This window comes from Helobdella robusta (genome assembly GCF_000326865.2).
Source record: "Helobdella robusta unplaced genomic scaffold HELROscaffold_27, whole genome shotgun sequence".
In the NCBI taxonomy this organism is placed as follows: domain Eukaryota; kingdom Metazoa; phylum Annelida; class Clitellata; order Rhynchobdellida; family Glossiphoniidae; genus Helobdella; species Helobdella robusta.
The window spans coordinates 1958800-1983732 of NW_008704392.1; the positions used below are offsets into that span (position 1 = coordinate 1958800).

A 24933-nucleotide genomic window follows, 5' to 3' on the forward strand; every position below is an offset into this window, starting at 1 on the left:
TATATATACATACATACATATACATACGTTTTCTGATGTTTAAATACAATATGGAATACAAACAACATCGCAGGCGAAAGAATCGTGAAACACGTGGCTACAGGAAACAAAGAATTTTAACAAAAAAAGTTTAAACTCTTTGAAAAAAAATAAAAATTTCTTTGACAAAAAAATAATTAAAAATTCTTTGTTGTAGCCGCTTGTATTGTAGCCTTTTAATTCGATGCTATATTTAAACATAAAAAAAGTCGACCTTGTTTTTATAAGTCTTTATATACATTGAATTATATTTAAATTTTTTAATAAATTTTATCAAATTAAGAGCAAAAATATACTAATAATAACAATGACGGACGTAGGCAGTACACGTCTAGAGCAACAGATATTGGCTCGGTGTTACATGGAAACTTATGTCAAACAACACTCTTCGTTTCAGTTGTCAATTTATGAGAAAACTTTGAAGGAAGATTTCAAAAATCTCAACCTATCTCCTATGGAGGTGAAAGATTTTTCAAAATTCTTGGCGTCCTATGATGATTTCACGCTACCCGAGCATGAGCAGTGGGTCAGGAAACTAGGAGTTCTTGGCAACAGCGATTTCTACGATCTGATGAATAGTCTGCAAGAGTTGTATTATATAAAACTTCCATCAAAATGCATTTCTAAGCATGAACTATTTTCTAATGGACGTCTCTTGAATAGAGAAGTGCGTCTACTAGATTATTATCATCCAAATTTTAAAAAATGCAGACGGTATAAATTACCGTATTGTAAAAATAAGTTCCTCAACGATATCTGTTACATATGTTTGCAAGAGTTTGTTGAACGAACGATCGTGCTAGAGCTGAACTGCAGACATGCCTTTCATTTCGATTGCGTCAAGATTTGGTTTTGGTCGCAGTTTAGGACCATCTGTCCGACCTGTCGAGCCAAACAGACAATGATAAGCATCAACGTGTTCGGAGCTATTGCCATACTCTCGGACGATGGTGCTTGGGATGAAATTTTTCATCTAACTTCAAGTCCACTTGTCGAGATGTTTTAATTTACGTCATTGCCTTAGTTTTATCGCATAATATTTTTTCATTGTGAGATTAGCGGGGCACGCACGTGTGCATGTCACGGATTGATATTGTTTGAGTATATGCGAGTGTGGTCAGTATGTTTAGAGAACGAATTGTTTCTTAATTAGTCTTCTACGGTTATGTGTATGAACACGGTTTATATATATATATATATATATATATATATATATATATATATATATGTTTGAGAATGTAAAGGAGTTTCTTGGGCTTTTTCTGCTCGGTTCTTCGTCTGTTTTCATCGTGGTTTGTCTTCTTTTGGGCTCCTTGGTTTTCATTGTCTTATTGGACTCGATACAGGCGCTGTTCTGTTATCGATAAAAATTTACTTTTAGTTATTTATTCTATTTTAAACTCAATAATTTTCAATGTTTTTACATATTATTATATTTTACTTCCACTATATGCAACTAATACTCTCTATATTCATAATTTTATTTTCGTCGTTCCAAACCTTGCATGTTGTTACTTGCTCTGCGTTTAACAGTCTAATTTGCGGTATGAAAAACTATGGAGATTATTTATTGTTCAGTTGAAACATTAGAAGTTGTTAAAATTTGATATTGCCCATCATTTTGCAGAAGATTGTTAGTATATCATCGTATTTTAATCAATCATCGTGTTTCAACCAGTTTTACATAAATTTTATACGACCACGCCACTCACTCTGATTCAAATATTTTATTTAAAATTAATTTTACAGTCTGAATATTTTTTTTATTCTCATGGACACTTAAAATAACATCTATTGTTTTGTGTGATCGTTTTTTCAAAAGTTTTATTTCAAAATAAAATGTTTTAAATAAAATGTATATTTCGGTAGCATGATGGTTTAATGGTTAAAAGCGCCTAGTCTTGCCTACTTTGTGGTTACTGGGCTCGATCGCAAAGATATCTTCGTCTATTATATGCCCGCTTTTAAGCGTAAGTGCTCGTAGCAGCAAAATAAATAACCAAAAATTTAAACAATCAATTAATAAATCAATTAATTAGCTTGAAGCGCTATTTAAAATACCAGTGTTTGTTGTCTTTCGTGCAGTTAGTTTAACCTCTTGTTTATTAATTTTTCATCATAAACGCCTCGATTTACGATCGTCTTCTTGTTCTCACTTCTTCTTAACTCGCGCTAAACACTTTTATGCTAAATCACCTGCTAAGTCTACCATCTCTCTCAGAACGTCAGCAATACAATCTAATTAAAGATATACAAAACTTCTATTACGAAACTCTCGTCAAAAGATAACTTTTCCCAAATGTGATAACTCCATGAAGATGAGAATTTGCACCTAAGGATTAATAACCCCAGGGATTTGTTCAGCCTGCGTGGGCGGAAGACAGGAAGTACGCAGTTCCACACTTTGATCACATGTTCAAAAATCATTCTTGTGGAATATGCCGGGATCAATTTATAGAAAACAAATTAGTCTTCGAGTTGAGTTGCAAACATATAAATATGAGATGAAACGTTCAAACTGCAGCTACAAATATGTTGACATATCTCTCAGTTCTTTGCCTAGATATATTTGATCGTCAGATTGAACTAATGATTTACATAAAGAAACATATAGATACATGTATACTTGTATATATATATATATAATATAACATCTTCATAAATATTAAATAAATAAAAAGCTTGTTTGAGTTCCTCATCGTCGTTCATTTTGTGCTCGTTGCCCTGGTCGATGTTATTTCAATTATTAAATTAGAAATTTATTGAATTCTTCTCAGCAGATTATCTGCTGTCTGATTATGATTATATTGCAAATAAATTGCTCTCTAGTAATGTATCGTCTAATTTTAAACATGAGATGAAGATGGCCAATTTAGGTGGCCTTTTTGCGGATGTGGGCGAATGCGGTTTGGAAAAATCTTCTTTGCTTGGGGCTCTTCTCTCTACCTCCTTCTCAAACTATTCCTTTATTATTTACGAAGTTCAGAGCAGATCTCAAGATCCATCTGTTTGTAAAATTCACTAGGGAGCGCTGTTGAACATTGCTGAAATGGCGCTTTACAAGATAATTGATTGATTGAATAATTGATTGATTGAAAAAAATGATGATGCTGAAGATGATGAAAATAGCTACGCAATAATGATATTGTTGTTGATGATGATGATGATGATGACATTAACGATGATTGTAAACTCGAGTTAGCACACTTAATTGAGCGGGGAACATTTATTAATCAATTGAATGAAGTCGTCGCAATATAACATATGACATATGACATTTCTTTCTCTCATACTGTCTGTCTATCTGTCTGTCAGTCTGTCTATTTTCCTCTTCTTTTCTTTATCTCTCTCTCGCGCTCTCTCTCTCTTATCATCGACCATATAATACTTTGTATAATAAGAATGAGGTGACACACAAAAGGGACTGACTGGTTAGAAAGAATCAGACAACTCGTTAAGCTCTCTAGGGAACAAGGTCTTCTGGTATATAATAGGCGAGCACATAATTTAAGAGTTATCTTAGTTAAGTTAGAATTATCTCTATAACACACTTAAAGCTCTTGAACACTACTTTTACACGTTATCATTTGCGTTACTCTTTATATTTTAATTCTCAGTTTCAAGTTTTGTTAATTTACTTCATTGAAATATATTTAGTTGCAATCAGACAATAAAAATAATATTAACAATAATGGGTGAGTCGTTTCTCGTTCGATTTCGATAATTAAACTTTATAACATTTTAATCGCCAATTAAAGCCATCTCTCATTATTTTATGTACACGAACAATATCGAGTTATTTAACGTTGAGCGAGCGAGTTTACAGAGACAGAAAGGATTTCCCCAACAACAAACTATGTTGTTCGTTCAGTAACCGTCGTAGAACGGTGAATGCGAGCAGTATAACAACTATTACGAACGTACAACCGAACATAAAACATTGATACTCGCCTGATACAATCTTCATCTTGTTAACTTGCCTATATTAGGTCAAAACAAATTTATTTAAGAAACAAACCAACCAACTAACCAACCAACCAGCCAAGCAACTAACCAACCAACCAACCAACCAGCCAGCCAGCCAGCCAGCCAGCCAACCAGCTGGCTAATCAATTAACAAACCAGTCTCATCGAACAACAACTACAAACACCTACCAACATCCGATCAATACAATGAACGTTCAATTCATCATCATACGCAGGCCAATTGATTTTTTACTCAAAAAAATTGTTTTGCCCATACAAACAAAAAAATATACATAAATAATAATTTTTGTCCTTTGGTTGCATATACTTAACCCTCAAATAATTAATTTACCTCAACATTACAACTAAATTTATTAAAAATTGAAAAACATACACGAAAAAGAAAAAAAAATAAGCAGGAGTGTAAACAAAAATAATAGAAAAGTGTATGCAACCCTTATCGATTTCTCTGAACATATTGTTTGAACCACGGAGAGAAAGAGAGAGAGAGAGAGAGAGAGAGAGAGAGAGAGAAAGAGAGAAAGGGAGATAGAGAGAGGGAGAAGTTGCAGAAAAGAGAGAGAGATAGAAGAAAAAGATAGAACAAGCGGAATGAGTAGAAAAGAATATAAATGAGAAAAAAAAGATTATTAGTCGAGTGAGAGAGAGAGAGAAAGAGAGAGAGAAAGAGAGAGAGAATGGCATCTGTCCTGTTACAAGGTCATCTTTGAAGGTGAAGTGGTCAGTGTATCGTTTGTAGTGTGGCTGGCTTGCTTCCGTCTGTCTAAATAAATTATAAAACTCTAATTTGTTTTGCCAATTTTGCCCGAATAATAATAATGATGATGATGATAATAATTATAATATAAAAAATGATAATAATTTATATAGCGCCTTTCGTTCAGAAGAGCCAAACAGGGAAGCACATATAATATTTACACTTGTTTATAGTTCAATTTTTCGTCTGATTTTTCTTTTAGTTTTTGTTTATTTTTTTTATGATCAATAATTAAATAATATATTTATTTTTAATAGATTTTTCAGTTTTAATTATTCAATAATTAACGAAATGACACACACTTATGTCAAATTCAATTTATGGTCATTTTACGGTTGCGTAGGAAGGAACCCCCGCTTAACCCCTGACAAACACGCACGCACGCACACACGCACACACACATGTAAAACTCATACATGCATATTAATAAATAAATAAATAAATTAATAAAAAGAATAAATAAACAAAGAAATATATATATATATATATATATATATATATATATATATATAATGTATGGTGCTTTTGAGATATATTTAAAATTCTCGAGAAACGTAAAGAAATAAGGAAAAAAATAGATTAATTAAATAGCTTTCAATACAACATAAGGTACATTGTCTACAGAAATGAATTTAATTTAATGAAGAGATAAATAATTTTAAATATATAAATATATACATAAACAAATACATACATCTAAATATGATTGTAGGAATATATATATGTGTGTGTGTGTGTGTGTGTGTGTAATTTTATGTGTGTGTGTTTCCGTGTATATGTGTTTTAACGAGTTCGTATACAATCACACAAACACACACACAAACACACACACACACACATGTACGTGTAAGCATTATTACATGACAGCATATGAAAAAATGTTGTCGTTAACATTAATAAATTATGTCTATATTCATTAATTATGTTATAAATAACTTATTATTATTATCATTATTATAACTAACGGTCTTTATTATTATTTTATTACTACTACTACTAATAATAATAATAATTTTATTATTATTATTATTATTTACAACATTACACAGATTAGTCGATATTGATTGTAATCTGCACGGGAGTTTTCACATCAGCATCAGTACTTCGCTTTTCCATTGTATCATCATCACCACCACCACTATCATCATCACCACCACCACCATCCTCACCACCACCATCCTCACCACCACCATCATCACCACCACCATCATCATCTCTTCTTCTTCCTCCTCCTCCTCTTCTTGAGGCGATTTTTTTCGTTTTTGTTGCTGTTTTCGCGATCTCTCTATCATTGACGTCATAGTACTTTTCGTCGTCAATGCCCACACCGTCAACAACTTTATCTCCATGGAATTCTCGGTCAAATTGGAAAATTATTTTTTCCGATTTGACTCCGAAACGGTTTTCCGCGGTTTCGGTATTTTTATCGTCTTGTTTGCTTGAGTTTGTCGTTGCTGACGTCATTATGTGAGGCGACGTCTCGTTATTATCGGATAAGAGTTGAAAGTAGTTTCGATTCGTTTCGATTTCGTCGAGTATGTCGTTGCAGTAAGGGTCAACTAGTTCTGCCCATGTTTCCCACAACGGTTGCACTATGAAGTCTATGAATCCGACCTGTGTGTGTGCGTGTGTGTGTGTTTATGTATGTGTGTGTGTGTATATTGTGTATGTACGTGTGTGTGTTTGTTTGTGTGTTTGTTTGTGTGTGTGTTTGTGTGTGTGAGTGTAAATCCGACCTGGGTATGTGCGTGTGTGTGTGTTTATGTATGTGTTTGAGTGTGTATTGTGTATGTACAAGTGTGTGTGTGTGTTTGTTTGTGTGTGTGAAGGTGTGTGTGTGTTTATGTATGTGTGTGTGAGTGTGTATTGTGTATGTACGAGTGTGTGTGTGTTTGTTTGTGCGTTTGTTTGTGTGTGTGAGTGTGTGTTTGTTTGTGTGTGTGTGTTTGTGTGCGTGCGTCTGACGTAAGCAACATAAACAGCAATAAACGCTATTAGCATGTACAAATTGTTATCCACTAGCGACATCTATATAGCATAGATAGATGCCAGTTTTTTTTTGTGACATCAAAAACACGACTCCATTATTACTTACTGTCCATCATTACATTGTATAATTTTCAACTTACTATGTAATGACGGCGACGATGATGAAAATATCATTTTTTAATCGTTACTTAATATCACTAATATCATTTTTTAATCGTTACTTAATATCACTAATATCATTTTTTAATCGTTACATAATATCACTAATATCATTTTTTAATCGTTACTTAATATCACTAATATCATGAATTCTTACTGAGATGATGATGAGAAGGAGGATGATAGAGAAGAAAGGAAGAAATGAAAAAGAAGAAGAAGAAGATGAAGAAGAAAAAAAAGATGATGATGATGATGATGACAAAAAATGAGGATGACGACGATGTCTACTTCAATAGGTTATAATAATGACATAAGAATAATAAATATTACGACGACGACGACGATGATGAAGCAATAGAATGATGGTGATGATTATGATGACGATGATGGCGAAAGTAATGGTAATGATGATTGCCGAAATGAAAAAAATAGAGATGGCGCTAATGTAGTAGTGGCTTCAATATTTAATGTGATACAACCAACTCAGCTATTTTATTTTGACGCATCGCTATGTCAAAATAACTTTTTTTATATTTTCTTTGAAAACTTTTGAAGTAACTGTCTGACTGACGTGCGTGCGTGTGTGTATGTGTGTGGTGTATGGATGTATGTAAGTGTGGATACTGTGCAGGTGTGTATATATGTGTGTATGGATGTGTGTAGGTGTGTATATGGAGGCGTGTAGGCGCGTATATGAGTGTTTGGACGTGTTTAGGTGCGTGCATGTGTGTGTGTGTGTGTGTGTGTGTGTGTGTGTGTGTGTGTAGGTGTGTATATGTGTGTGTATGGACGTGTGCATGTGTGTGTGTGTTTTTTAAATATGTTCAAAGAAACATGAAAAAGCATTTTTAAATATTTCATAAGTCCTCATTTCATTTATTTTAAGTAAAGAAAACATGCAAATCGGTAATGGAATAATTTGTGTGCGTGTGTGTGTGTGTGTGTCTGTGTATACGTGTATTTGTATTGTGTATACACTTACATTTATTGCTTCGTGTTTGAAAACATCTGTATATATTTATGAATGTATGTATGTGTGTATACGTTAAAGCACTTTGTATCACACATACATAAACGCATTCGCATCAGCCAAATAACAAATAAACATACAACCCACAACACGTACACACACACACACACATACATACACACACACAGATAAACTTGTAGAGACACCCACGCACGCACACCAACAACAAAATCATTTGAATGTGGGATGAGGCAATATTTGAAAGATACATACGCACTGGAAAATTTTTTAGGACACGTTTTAGAAATTGTTATTTTTTTGGGGTTTTTTTTTATTATTTTTTACGAAGCAAAATTTTCTTGCACCTCCTCTTAGTTCTGAATAATGCAAACATTTGAATACTTAGTTGGACGCGCAGAGAAAAAAAATGAAAGAACATTAAATGAAATGAGAAAAAAATTATGACGGAAGTAAAAAAAAATCTACTGAGAAGAATTCTTGAAAAGTAAATAAAATATTTAAAATTCGTTTTGTTTGAATTTTTAAAAATTTTCTGAAATTTATTTTCTCGCGAAAATTTTGCTTGCTAGAGTGAAAAATTATAAAGCTTCATCAGTGAACATAAGAAACATCTCAGACATTAACAAAACACTTTTGTGTGTGTGTAATAAGATTAATAATAAAAATAATAAATTGTTATTATCATTATTATTTTATTGTCAATTTATTCTTAAAAGCATTAACAACACACACACACACACACACAAACAACACACACACACACAAACAACACACAGACGCAGAAAAAGGAGATGCCAGGTGAAACTTCCAAGGAATTGGAAAGGTCGGAACAAGATCACTAACAAGATAGATGGCGTGATCTACAGGACCTATGATCCTGGATGAAAATGAACAAGGATGGAAGCTGTCCATTCGAATGGATTATCCCTATCTACCGAAATAAAGAAGTAACACCTAGGTTAGGGACTAACAGGCTAATGTTGGGGTAATGTTATAACCGCTGAGATGATAGAATTGCGCTATATAATTTGATTATTGTTATCTTTGCTATATTTGTAATCTTTGGAAAGAGGATCCAAAAAACAGTGTAAAAATCTACCTTTCAGACTAGATACAGAAGTCAGTCAGGTTTCTAGCGAGGTTCGATGCGAAGTCGTAAATGTGGTTTATGTAGTTACTTGAAATAGTTTATTGTTTGTTATTACTGTTGGTATTCAAATAAACGTTCAAGAAAGTTTGCGTTTGAAGCAGTTGTGTTCATCTTATCGGAAATCCTGAACCTACGGAATAACGAACTGTTGACGATCGTTGTAAGCTACAACACTGGTGTTGGAGATATAGAGGTCTTTGAAGTTGTAACATCGGTGTTGGCAGTAACGAGTTCGAGGGTCACAACAAAGTAAATAAAATTATGTAATTGAATTCTTTAGTTTTAAATTTAATGAATTTTAACCTTGCTTATCTCTATAAAATTTATTTATTTTTATAAAATAAATAAATATAAATATATAATATAAAAATAAATATAAATATAAATAAACGAAAATTCTATAAATATTTCGTTCGTTTTTTCGTCTAATTTCAATTAATTTGAAAAAATTCCTCGAGACTATGCCTCCTACACATTTTATTTTCCGAAGCAAGAAACTCAACTCTTCAAAAATTCAAAAATAGAACTCTTATCATCAAACCGACTGAAAAAATTTTTCAATAGACGAAGTTTGGAACGATGAAATCCTACGGCAAATAGCTTTTATATACACAGATACCTACACACACCAACACACATGCAACATACACACACATAAAACACATGTGTATGTGTGTGTATGCGTGCGTGCGTGTTTAAGTGTGCGTATGTGCGCGCGTCTAAAATTGCTACCTGAGTACTGCGATCAAAATAATGCAAATTCAATCAACCGCAAAGCGAAAGCAATTTTAAGTATTTACCCAAAAAAAGAAATTTAAGAAAAATCATAATAATAAAGAATAACAATTATAACAACGATAATAATAATAAAAATATTACAAATATTAATAATAATAATAAGAAGAAAATTTATAAGAATAATCTCTTTTAAAATCATAGTACTACCAAAAGTAAGAAAGAGGAACGACATTGATTGACAACAATGTTAGCAATGAACGAATGAATGAATGAACGAACAAACGAATGAATGAATGAATGAAAAAATAAATAAATGAATGATGACTGACTGACTGAATGAATGAAAGAGAGAATGAATGAATAAATGAATGAATGAATGAATGAATAAATAAATGAATAAATAAATGAATAAAAGAATAAAAGAATGAATGAATGTATGAACGAACGAATGAATGAATGTGCCAAAGCTTTTTAATATTTATTTAACATCGCGTTTGATTAGAAATTTTTTAAAGTTGGATCTTTTAAATGTTGAATTAAGAATTGAAATAATAATTAAAAAATAAATAATAAAAACAATAATAATAGTAATAATAATTGAAATATATACAGAGACCAGAACATTATTGACAGAAAGATCTATTGTTGCAGACGACAAGAATGTTGTTTTTCTAGCTTTTCAACGCTGCCTGATAGCTAGAAACATTACTTATAGTTCCCATTCAATGGAACAGTTAAATTAATGACGAAAAAATTTCATTTTAAAATCAATTGCATTTCCAGATGTCTCACTTTTGAGACATATTCAGAAACCAAAATACTTTTCCATCAGCTACGCAATTGAATCATTTCCTTCCATTACCCCATATATTTATTTTACAAATTTATTTTCCACCAATTTATTTATCAACCGATTAAATCACACATTCAACTTCCCTTCCAGTCATCTATCCATTCATCTATCCATTCATTCATCCATTCATTCACGCATTCATCCATCCATTCATTCATCCATTCATTCATCCATTCATTCACTCATTTATCCATCCATCAATTCATCTACTCTCCATTCATTCATTCATTCTTTCATCTATCCATCCATTCATGCATCACTTCATCCATCAATCTATCTATTCATTTATTCATTCTTCTATTCATCCATTCAATCATTCATGCACGCATCCATTCATTAATTCATCTGGAAACAAACCTGAGACTTCTCAACAGATGCAGTGTGTCTGTCACACATGGGACTTATGTCTAGGCCCAGATCTCGCTCAATGTCACCTTATTAGTAGTAAAAATTACTTTAATTAATTTTCTTATTATTAATATAGTTTTATTATTATTATTATTTCTTAAAAAATTTTCAAAGATATCAACAAGAAAAACAACACACAGAAGGCACGCGAATACGCAGCATAAATTCACGCGCACACACACACACGCAGACACACACACAATGAATATGTGACAAGGGAGGATTTTTTTGCGTTCGAATCCAGTAGCTGCAACATTAGAGCCAGGCGCCTTAACCATTACTCTATCCCACCTTGATTGAAAAACTCTTGCATGACCCTCTCGATCCATTGGCTGTAGATGGGGAGGTGCTTGGCGGGGTTGCAGAGGTCAGCGCAGTGCAGCAGGCATTTTAAAACCTACGTGGAAGATGATTGGTCGTGGTTATGGCATGATGATGAAATGGTTTTTCTGATTGGTTGATTGATAGGATGCGGTGATTGGTCGATTGGATGGCTGGTTGAGTGAATGATTGATGATGATTGGTGGTTAGATAGATGGATAAATGAATGGATAATTGGATGAATAAATAAATGCGTAAAACATTAAATAAAATGGCGTGTAATGCTATCTCTTTCTTTCTTTCTCACTCTTTCTTTCTTTCTCTCTCTTTTTTTTTTCTCTCTCTCTCTCTCTCTATATATATATATATATAATTTTTAAAGAAATAAATAAATGGATAAATTAATAGACTGATTGACTGACTGATTGATTGATTGATTGATTGACAGATTGGAAGTAAAAATGACATGAAACTCAAATTTTAGTTTTTGATTGATTGATTAGAGGAATGAAATAATGAACCGCTTGATTGAAAGATGGAATGATGGAAAGATCGATGGATGTGAAGATGAATGAACGGATGGATGGATGAATGGAGGGATCATTAAATAAAGGAATGATGGATGGATGAAGGGAGGGAAGGGTCAGCAGATAAAGGAATGAAACTGATTGATGTATTGACGGGGCAGTTGGCGTACAAAGCCAAAATTTTTAAAAAATATAGTAAAGAAGACGATGATGATGATGATGATGATGGCAAGATAATGATGATGATGATGACAATAGTAGTAATGATGACGACGACGATGATGAGGATAATGGGTGATGATTAAAAATTAATTGATTGCAATGTAATTACAAAGTGTAAATGCATAGAACATTCATAATGAAGAAGTGAATAATGGATCAGTTCTGTTCGCGATCACTATGATAATGTTGATGATATTTGGAATGATGATGATGATGATGGCAATGATGTCGATGATGATGATGTGATGAGAATGGTGGCGACATGATGATGATGATGACCTCGAGGACGGCGATAGAGATCGTGATGGATGACATGATCGAAAGTGGCACTGAGTCAGTGATGACGATGATGACGGTGATGGTAATGATGATGATGAGAAAGATGATGATGATGAGAAAGATGATGATGATGAGAAAGATGATGATGATGAGAAAGATGATGATGATGAGAAAGATGATGATGATGAGAAAGATGAAGAAGATGACGATGACGATGATAAAGGTGATAAAAAAGAAGCTGATGATGACAAAGATAACGATAGATACGGCACAAATTGATGGTTCAAAATAAGGTTTTTAACATATATATTAATAATTAAAATGAAGATAATACAGATGAAGATGATGACAACACAGTATGGTATGTGATGGCGATGATGATGAAGGCGATGACGATGTACTACTACTACCTACTACTACTACTACTACTACTACTACTACTACTACTACTACTACTACCTACTACTACTACTACTACTACTACTACTACTACTACTACTACTACCACTACTACTACCTACTACTACTACTACTACTACTACTACTACTACTACTACTACTACTACTACTACTACTACTATTACTAATACTACTTCTACTACTACTACTACTACTACTACTACTACTACTACTACAAAATGATGACGATGATAATGATACAGACAATGTCGATGAAATGATGTTGAGCTGCCTTTCTCCGTTCATAAGATTTATAGTTAATCAAACTTAAATACGGACCTGAATTCACAATTAACGCCGAACTACTACTATCACTACTACCACTACTACTACTACTACTACTGCTGCTGCTGCTGTTGAAGCTGTTGTTGCTACTACTACTACTACTACTACTACTACTACTACCAATACTGCTGTTACGAATACATTTATACCATCCTTACAATCAAAAATTACAGAGTATATACATACATAGAATTGTTGAAGGATGTAGTAACTGGAATACTTCATGCAAGAGACAAACCTTGAAACCTACAAAAAATCTTCAACTACTACTACAGAAAGGGGCGACAGTTACTTAACTAGTAACAACAGTAAGGAAACAACCTAGGCTGCAGTCAGCCAGTTGGTCATAGTCATACATTTGGGAACGTGCCTTAACACGTCAAATCAAAGAATTGCACGGTTGCCATGCTTAGTTCATGCAAAACAAATTGTGCAATTTGAAACGATTCATAATAATTTTCATTGTCCCCATGACCACCACCACCATCATCATCATCATCATCATATTCTTCATCATCACCAACGTCATAATCATCTCTCAAAGGTTGTAATAGTGGTAGTTGCAGTAGAAGTAGACGCACAAGGGTATCAGCAGCAAGAGCAGTAGAAGCAAGAGTAGCAGCTGCAGTAGCAGTAGGTTATTAAAAATAACAATGATCGCCTTACCTGAATCCTCTCATTATAATTTTCCGACAGCTGCAGACCAGTTCCAGACACTTTCTTAGTCTCCACCATGGTCTTCATATCAGCCAGCAAGCTCATGTGTTTCGACATATCTGTCGCTAGGACCTACGCGGAGATTTCGGTGGGGTTTGTTTCATTTTCATATTTCTTTCTCTGAGTTTATTCTCAACAACAACAACAACAACACACGCACGTACACACTCACGCACACAAACACACACGACGTACATATATACGCAAGCATTTACATCCCAAACATGCTCTTGCAGATGGAAAATACAGATATAAAAAAAGAACAAAATCAGGCATACAAAACAACACACACGCTTTTAATTGCTTATACACACACATCACACACATACACACACACATACACACACACACTCACGGACCATATCGATAGTCATCTTCCTAATTCTCTGCCTAATTTTGGGGGGAACATTACAGAAAATATCACACTGGTTTCTCTGCATGAGTTTGAATGCTACGGCCAGGTGGTGGTTCTCCAAGACAGATTCGTCGTTGTACATCAGGGCCAGTTCGGAATCTGCGTTTGTAGGCGTTTGTATGTGTATGTATGTGTATGTATAAGTGTGTTTGTATGTGTGTACATGTAGGTTTGTGAATATGCAAACATACACAAAAACAAACAAACATACTGGTATTGATGAGGTGTGTGTGTGTTTGTGTGTACGTGCGCGCGTGTTTAACTGTTTATTTATATACAAACATACTTACAAAACATACACACAAAACTTACATACAAAACATACATACAAAAAATTCATACAAAACAAAGAAACAAACATACTGGTATTGATGAGGTGGTTGTTGGTTAGGCCAGGGTGATCAACGTCATGAATGATGCTGGAAAATATGACGGAGAGAATCTCAAGGTCCGTGAAGACATCCTGTGAATGAATGAATGAATGAATGAATGAATGAATGAATGAATGAATGAATGAATGAATGAATGAATGAATGAATGATAGTGGGACGAATTGATGAATCGATGGTTTGATGGATAAATTAGAATGTTTTAGACAAAAAAATCTTATCATACAATAAATGCGCTAAAAAATTGATTGAAATTTTTATCAACAGATTGGCTAGCCTTTTATTAAATCATAACACACACACACCGCACACACATACACATCACACATACACACCACACACACGTACACACACACATTTTTTTGACAAAATACAGACATTAAAGCGGCAAGTAGATAGATGTAACATTGAATTTTGATCATAAATTATTTCAGGTCACACAAATATCTGTAATTATAAATTAATAATAATAATTATTATTATTTATTATTATCAATATTATTATTATTATTTATATATTTTATACAGCTGCATATTAGGTAGAATTAGTTAGCTGTAATTTAAATTTTATCGATTGTTGTTGATGTTTTTACATAACGAATTTTTGGTTAATAGTGATAAACGGTCATTATTTTTCATATCATTTCTATTATTGTTATGGTTAATATTGTTGTTGTTGTAATTATTATTATTGCTGTTGTTGTTGTTGTTGTTTGACGTCATAGTCATCTGAGTAAACGAATTTCATTTTTATACGAAAATTTTTTAGATTTGGTTAAAAATGTTGTTTTCACATTATTATTATTATTATTGTTGTTGTTGTTGTTGTTGTTGTTGTAGTTGTTGTTGTTGTTGTTGTTGTTGTTGCTGCTTCTTCAGCTTTTGAAAAAATAATAGCTTGGTCTCATTTAAATGTTGTTCTTATTTGGGCAAAAAAAAATCAAATAAAATATAAAGTAATAACATTAATAACAATAATAATAATTATTATTGTTGTTGTTGTTATTGTTGTTGCATGTTTCAAAGAGGAATAAACCGTTGAGAAAAATTTTATTGTTAAACAAAAAATTGCTTCATAAATAACAAGAGCTTCTTTTGCTATACACTCACATAACACGCGCACACACACACACAAACAAACACACACACACATACACACATACACACACACACACACACACACTCAAAGACATACTCACTCACGCACGCACACGTACACGTACACAAACACACATACACAGGCACGCATACACACACGCATGCACACACACACACACACACATTCAATGACACACTCACACACACACACTCACTCACACACACGCACACACACACGCACGTACATAGAGCCATATAATTAAAGGGTTTATTATCAAAAACATTTATGACACTTGAGAAAATTCAAACGCAGAAAATTTCTGCATAATTAAATAATAATAATAACAAAAATAATAATGTTTAATAATAATAAAACAATAATAAAAGCAATAATAATACTGCTAATATAATGATGACAGTTTAATAATGAGGCATTTATATAGTTAAACTAGACAAATAAATACACATGCTTAAGCTTACAAATACATACACACAAATACATACACACACATACATACGCACACACACATACACAAACACATACAAACATACTTGCGTCCATTATATAACCTTGCAGAAAAACACTCAATAGAAACCACCACACGCAAAGAACTAACGAATTTTTATTGAAATCTAAAAATTTATTCCCATCGATAAGCAAGCCACACTGAAACCGATTAAACACTCGCACACATACACACACACATTTTTACACACATCACACACACACACAGACACACACCATTTAATACATAATAATAAAAAATGAACAAAAAATTGAAAGGAAGGGGCAAGGAAGAACAAATTAGAGAGAGGGAGAGAAAGAGAGAGAGAAAGAGAGAGAGAAAGAGAGAGTGATAAACATTATACACATAATAACCTTCAAATAAATTCATAGTCACATAGGCACAATAACAAAACCACCAGAATCCACTAAATCACTGAAAATATTCCCTCATGTGATGTCAAATGGCATTGTGATTTAATCTAACGTCAATCAATCAAGCTCACACACACACACACACACACACCACACAACATACACATACGCACACATACACACACACAAACACACACATGGCTGGAATGAATCAAATTTCTTCATAAATAACAATGTGAACAACATAAAAAATAATAAATTAAAGTCGCAATTGTAGCAATAGCAATGATACTAACAAGAATAATAAGAATTATTATTATTATTATTATTATTATGTTAATTTAACATTATTTTTCTTATCACTCGTATTGTTATTTATGAAGAAATTTGGTTGATAGTAAAAATGGGAACGATCTTTTATTCAGCAATAAAATATAATAAAAATGGCAGTACAAATAAAATGAAATAATGAAATAAAATAAAGTGTCAAATGCAATGAATAGAGTATTACTCTGAGATGCTCATACTGATGATGATGATAATAATAATTAAAAATAACAACGATAATAATAAAAATAATAATAATAATAAAAATAATAATAAAAATAATAATAATAATAATAATAAAAATAATAATAATAATAAAGTCCAGGTAGGTACGAATGGTTTTCAGCTAAATAAACACACGTCAGATCAGAACTACATAAAAAAAATATGGTGAATAATAAAATAAATAATAACCACAATAATAACAGCTATAATTGTAATAATAAACAGCCAAAGCGACTGACCAATAGCGGAGCTTTCTTCAGGATCACGTGAACGGCGTGCGTGACGTCAGTGGCGTGTATGTGGTTGTGGTAGGAGGCCATGGGGTTGTAGTGGCCTTCGACAAGGGCAAGATAGCTGAGGAGCGTGGCGTGTGGGATGTTGAACTTCTTTGTCAGGTCTCTCTGCTGTTGTCGTGTTTTTCGGTGTGTTAATAAATTTGCAAAGCACGTTCACACCTCACACACACACACACCTCACTCACACACACATCTCACTCACTCACTCACACACACACACACACCTCACTCACACACACACACACATACACACACTTCACACACACATACACACACCTCACACACACACACACACAGACAGACAAACACACAGACACACTCAACACACACACAGAGAGACATAAACATATACAAATGCACACACAAATCTATACACAAAAAATACCTTGAATATCGTATAAGCCATAACGGTCAGCGATCTACCGTTGGTCATTTTGTCCAATGTGAATACGCTCAGGTTCCAATCTGTCAAACTGCCTAAAAACTGTTGTTGATTGATTGGTTGGTTGGTTGATTGATTGATTGATTGATTAATTGATTGATTGATTGATTAGTCAGTTGGTTGGTTGGTCGGTCGGTTGGATGGATGGATGGATGGAGGATTGGTTGATTGATTGGTTGGTCAGTTGGTTGGTTGGTTGGCTGGTCAGTTGGTTGGTTAGTTGGATGATTGGTTAGTTTGCTGACTGGTTGGTTAAGTTGAATGAGTTATTGATTTGTCAAAAGATTGGTTGATCCTCTAATAAAAATGAATGGAAAGATCGATAGATGGAAAGAGAGATCAAACAAATTGGCATAATAGAACAACAAAGTAAGCCAATCAAAACAAAACAAAAAAAAACTAATGAAATTAAAAATTTCAAAATTTCAAGAAACACGTGTAAATAAAGAAACAAGGAATATAATTTATTTCAATAATCTTCACAGGCAAACATGTAAGAAATATCATCCAATGTATTGAAAGTCCAAGCCTCGGGCAACGAATCAACCCTCTTTTAATGAAGTTTTCATTTCGTAACAATATTTACATTAAACATTCTACCCAATTGTTTCTGTTCACACAAACACACACACACATATATATACATTCACACACATACACACACACAAACATATATAACCACAGGTTCGTGAATATGCACGTGTAAAAGACAAGAATAGAGTAATATATTGATTATTTGCAAATAATCAATCTCACGTAATGCATATTCATACAAAGAACACAAATATTACATACACACCAGCATGCAATTGCACATAAACACACATAACAAAACTCAAATATAACCAACCAACCAGCCAACAAACCAACCAACCGACTAACCAGCCAACCAACCGACCAACCAGCCAACCAACCGACCGACCAACCGACCAACCAAACAACCAGCCAACCAACCGACCAACCATAGCAGTCTACTTACGCCTGTCTGAGCGTTTATATTGACTCGGTTAACTTATTATTTTTCTGACGGTAGCGTGTCTCATGTTATTTTATTTTCTTCATTTTTTTTTTGTTTTATATCCGGATATTATTGCTTCTATGGCTTACAATATTAATCCTATTTTGGATATTTGTTTCAAAATGTTGATATGCTACAAAGTTAGTTTATTTATTAACAATTTTATATAATTTTTAATCATATGCTAAAACTAAAGTGGCTAAACCATGCTTTCAAATATCAAACTGTCCTTATGTTTATATTTATAACTGTGAATAAAATGTATATAACAACTGTTTTTGCCCAGCAAATATGCACTCAAACACTGGAACAAAATCTTCCATTCAATTATTATATAGAACAGGTATAAAACTGTGATAGTACAACCACACGGAAATATAGTGCATGGTTTATGTTTATTTTATTTTATAACATAAACACACATACATCTATGCAAACACACATACGTCTATATAAATATACACACATATATATCTATGTCAACAAACTTCTAAATTTGTCAATCAAACACGTTGAAATATACAAACAAAAACATATCTCTGTATATCAACGAATACTATATTCGTGTATGTCTGTGTATATATGCAAGTGTGTGTGTGTGTTTGTGTTTGTATCTGTGTTTGTATAAATTAATAAGTCAAAAAAATGTGTGTGTGTGTGTGCTGTATGTGTGTGATGAAAACAGATGAAAATTATGAAGCAAACAAAGGCATACATATTGCTCGCAAACGTATCTAAACAAGTATCCGTGTAAACAAACAAATATATCTACGCAAACAAACTGATATATCTATGCAAACAAATATATGTATCTATGTAAACAAACATATATATCTTTGCAATCAAACTAATTTATCTATGTAAACAAACTTATATATCTATGTAAACAAACACACCAATTTTACTTTTAACTACATGGATACCTACATCTGCAACTACATAAATAAAATATTTCCGAAAATTTAAAAATATTTCAACGTAAAACAACGAACCTATGTTACAAAGCATTAAATTTGAAAAAAATGAGAAATTGGTAAATTGCCAATCAGTAAAAAATTGAAAAGAATATTATCCGAAATAAATTTCCCTCAAGGCAGATATGTTATTAATGTTGCCCGATCTTAAAGGAAGAAGAAGTTTTGTGAATTTTCAACAATTAATAAATTGACCTAAAAAATGAGAACGAGAGAATGAAAGAGATAAACAGAGAAAGAAAGAAAACAAGAGAAAAATAGATAGGCAGGGAGGTAGAGGGGAAGAAATAGAAGGAAGTATATCCAAATGTTTTCTTATCATATTTGCACACTCTCCTTGGAACGAATTTGTTTTGCATGATGTTGCCTTCTTTCTTACTTTTGTTTCAGAGTTTTTTTTTTGCCATCGTCATCATCATTATCGTCATCATCACCCAAATCTTCATCACCCATCATGTCGTCATCATCTTCAGCCATCGTTATCGTTATCTTCATCATTAATCGAGAGAGAGAGAGAGAGAGAGAGAGAAGATGTCGTTGTTATCGTTATTATCATCATCATGATAATCATTTTCATCATCACCATTATATTATTATCATTGGAGTTCATAATGGTCGCATTCACTTGCTTCGGCCTCAAGCAGCTCAACTGCATCTACTATGAAAAAGAAACATCATTTGTCTGTCTGCTTTATTTCATTGTTATTTTTCATCATCGTCGTCGTCTTCACCATCGTCGTCACCTTCGCCATAACCACCATCACCACCATCATCATCGTCGTCATCTCGATTATGACGTAGCAATAGTAGTGATGATGACGTCGTACTTTCATTATTTCTGACAATTTTGTACCCAAAAATTTATTTTGGCCACGAGTCAGTCAGTCTGTCTCGCTTCTAACTTATCGAATTATATAGCATTATGAGTATAATGCGCACGTTTTTAAGTATATATTTATACACACATATATACATATATTATTAAGTATTTGAAAAAGAGAGAAAGATAGAGGAAGAAAGAGAGAGAGAGAGAAAGAGAGAGTTCGTGAATGAATTAATGTTATATCAACACTTGCTTGTTTTGTCCTATCCCATTTGAAAAATTGAAAAATTGATCCATCATATTAGAGATATAACACATTGTGTCCTATAAAGGAAACGTTATAATGCTCCTTGAAGCTATCCGTTACATTTGCTAGAAATGTCATTTAATAATGTATGTGTATATGTGTGTCTGTGTTTGTTTGTGTGTGTGTGTGTGTGTGTGTTTGTATAGGGTACATATGAGTATGTGTCTGTACGCTAGAAATATCCTTTAAGAATGTGTGTATGTGTGTGTGTGTGTGTTTGTATAAGGTACATTCATATGTGCCTGTACGTGTTGGCATGAATGGGTGTGTGTGACTTTTTATACATGTGTGTACAGCGTGGCGTCTCTATATAAAGAACTGGCGTATTGTTATTTTGTTTCATTCTTTTTTTTTCTCTCGCGCCATTTCTTCTCAAGGCATCATTCCGTACCACAGGCTCTCTCCATTAACCTCTTCTTATCCATTCAAGGCTAACTACTCCTTCACCACACTTCTGTCTCTCTTCATCATCTGCTTTTTTTCCGACTTTTCTCATAATTTCCTTAAAATATTTTCTCATATATTTTAAAAATTTTCTACCATTCATCATTTTATCGAGTCTTCGAACGTGGATACTGATGACGATCATGGTTTCTACAGCGCTCCGATTGCATGTTATATTTTTAAACATTATAACAACAATTTTTTCCCGCCATATTCTCTTCAATTTATTACTCTTATCAAAATTTTTACGACAGAAAACATCTCTCCGGACGACTCTCATACAAAATTTATCATACCCTTAATGATCATTTTATGCTTTCCCGTAGTAATTTCCACCAGTCCACCAGAAAAATCGATATCTCATTTTTTCTTTTTTTTTCTTTTTAAAATTTGCACATAAGATGATTACAAATGATTAAAGATGATTAAAAATGAATAAATATAATTGAAGATAATTAAAAACTGTTAGGCTACACGTGATTCAACGCATTACACTCATTTTAAGTAGGAATTTCTCATTTTTTCTTCTTCATATGATCAGTGTGCTGCTACAAAATTTTAATAATCTCATTCAAATTTGTTTGCAAATCGTATATAGTGTATAGTGGTTTTAAATTCTACACAGGTAAGTCCTGTTTGTGCGTAGAAAATCACTTTTTATAACAGAAAGTTAAAATACGTGGTATAATTGTAAAAAATATAATTTAAAATGTTAAATTTATTCTTTGTTTCATGCAACGATTCCATTGAAATTAATCTTTGTTTGTCATAGAGGAATTATTTTTGTTCTACGGTAACAGTTTTATGTGTAAAATTCCAAGGGACAAATAAATTCATTAAGTAGTGATTTTCGTTGTATAGAAGTTTGCTATAAAAAGGTTCAACTGTAGCATGTAAAAATTTTTAATTCAAAAATGTTAAGTTCATATTTGCATATATACATAATGGCATATATGTGTATTTATATGCATGTGTGTATATATGTAGATGTATGTTTGTGTGTATATTTGCACATGTGTGTGTGTGTGTTTATTTACTCATTTATCAGCTCAGCACGACGCGCGGCATAAAATCAGCTGGGAAATACAAGCTCATAGATTTGTGATCGATTGTTCAGAGACAGAATACTTTTAAAAATTTGATTTTTTTTTTATTGCTTATATTATTATTATTGCTATTAGTATAGTTATTGTTGTTGTTGTTCTTCTTCTTCTTCTTCTTATTATTTTTGTTATTATTTATTTATTTATATATATATACTAATGTATACCCATATATAAACATGTAAGATCAATTAATTTTTGTCAATCAAAATTGAAAAAAACTTAAGATAAATAAACTCGACAGTACCAGATTTACATGAAAGATAAAAAAAACGCTTAGACTGATGATTGATCGTTATCATCATCATTGTAATCTGTATTTTCATGATCATCGTCGTCGTCGTCATAGTCATTATTATTATAAAGCAACACAAACAACATTCATTATTCGAACAACAAAAACAACAGCATAAAAAAACAACAACACAAACAATACAAACAACACAAACAACAAACAAACAGCAACACACCTAAACAAACAACAACCCCGTAGCAAAAAAACAACGCAAACAAACAAACAACAACACAAACAACAACAAAAACAACCACACAAACTACAACAAAAACAACCACACAAACAACAACACAAACAACAACAACACAAACAAACAAACAACAACCACGTACAAAACAAAAACCACCAAACAAATACCCGCAACAACAATCCCATCCGGCAAATTAACACCCACAACAGCCGCGCAATCAGCAACAACAAACAAACAAATTTTCTCCGGAGCATATGCTTAGATTACGCGTTGGTCTTGGCTTTACAAGCTTCTACGAATAGATTTATGTCTGCTACGTGCATTCATGTATGTATGTGTATGTTTGCGTGTGTGTGTATGTGTGAGTGTGTTTGTTTGTGTGTGTATGTGTGAGTGTGTTTGTACGTAGATACATTATTCTTGGGGTAAGTTTGTTTGTAAATAAAATAAAGATACATCAGACACATCAAGTCATACGTCAGAAATTACATTACAATGACATCATATGCCGCATAAAACATCACACAACGCTACACACAACAAATTACATCACACACACACACACACGTCACATACACACAAACGTTCTACATAACTACAAGAAAAATCACTGCACACACTTCATAAATACACATTACATTAAACTCACTCCATTGCGTATATCACACACCACGTCACACACACGGCCCCAGAAGAGAGAAAGAGAGAGAAAGAGAGAGAGAAAATAAAAAAGAGCGGAACAAGAAAATTACATTCTCGCTTCTCTTATCATTACTAATTCGCATGGATCTAAGAATAAAAATGAACACAAACGGAGAGAGAGAGAGAGAGAGAAAGAGAGAGAAAGAGAGAGAAAGAGAGATAGAGAGAGAAAGAGAGAAAGAAAGAAAGAAAACTAACTGTAAATAAATAAGCTCCACGTGATTAGCAGAAAAGTCACGTGACTTGACGTCAAGCGTGACGTAACGACATGTTGGAGGTCGTTTTTGAAAGCCCTCTGTCGAGGCATGCGTTGCTGCTTTCCTTGTTTATATGTTTGTACATATGTGTGCGTGTGTTTGTATGTTTGAGTGTGTGTGTGTTTGTGTTTGTATGTTTGTGTGTACGTGTGTTTGTGTTTATCTGTGTGTTCGTGTGCGCGCGTTTGCGTGCAAACACCAGTGTGTATCTGTAAATATTTGTGTAAATAGGGATCACATGTATGTATGTATGTATGTTTGTATTGTGTGTGTATGTGTGTGTGCGTGTGTGTATTAATGTATGTGTGTGCGTGTATGTGTGTAAGTGATTTAATGTTATGGCTCATCGACATCAGCTCCCTCCTATCAAAGAAGAACACCGAGCTATTTGACAGTCATAAATTAACAATTTAATAGCTAATGGCCAGCATGTATATAACGTCAAATCGTTAATTTTAACCATGATGTATGTGCATTTGTGTACATTTTTATGTATGTATGTAAGTGTGTGTGTGTGTGTGTGTGCGCTTATGTAAAGGTGTGTATTTTATGTGTGTACGTGCGTGTGTGTCTATATGTGTATGTATATATTTGTTTAGGAACGCGGTATGTGTTTGCAAGTAGTTTTGTATATTTATCAATATGCGTATATATATATATGTGTGTGTGTTGGTAATAGACCATAATTTTTACAATATTCTATAAATTCTACCGAATGTTTGGCGTTAATATGTTTGTAGTTCGTTTTTTCGATTTTTCTCACTAAAGTTTTTTGGTGAACGTTTAAGTTCAATATTTCCCTATATATACAGCAAGGAGCACTGATGATGATTCATTCGGAATCGAAATATGGCCTTATTGCAGCAT

General features: G+C 33.0%; 2 protein-coding genes across 2 annotated transcripts in view; one reads left to right on the plus strand and one right to left on the minus strand.

Moving 5' to 3' along the window:
- Positions 1-206: 206 nt before the first annotated feature.
- Positions 207-2497, plus strand: HELRODRAFT_192043 (hypothetical protein; the record flags this gene model as incomplete). The annotated part of the gene is made up of 2 exons (XM_009020352.1): positions 207-989; positions 2358-2497. The coding sequence occupies exons 1-2, from the start codon at positions 347-349 to the stop codon at positions 2495-2497; spliced, it is 783 nt and encodes a 260-aa protein (XP_009018600.1). The 5' UTR covers positions 207-346.
- A 3756-nt stretch (positions 2498-6253) lies between these two features.
- HELRODRAFT_139196 (hypothetical protein) overlaps positions 6254-24933 on the minus strand; it is a gene marked incomplete at both ends in the record, with an annotated part of 20348 nt that continues 1668 nt past the window's right edge. Inside the window, 9 exons of the mRNA XM_009020353.1 lie at positions 6254-6397; positions 11021-11097; positions 11363-11468; positions 13831-13953; positions 14241-14395; positions 14660-14759; positions 17455-17619; positions 17897-17988; positions 21616-21792. Coding sequence (XP_009018601.1) covers positions 6254-6397; positions 11021-11097; positions 11363-11468; positions 13831-13953; positions 14241-14395; positions 14660-14759; positions 17455-17619; positions 17897-17988; positions 21616-21792 — 1139 coding nt within the window. The remainder of the gene's footprint in view (positions 6398-11020; positions 11098-11362; positions 11469-13830; positions 13954-14240; positions 14396-14659; positions 14760-17454; positions 17620-17896; positions 17989-21615; positions 21793-24933) is intronic.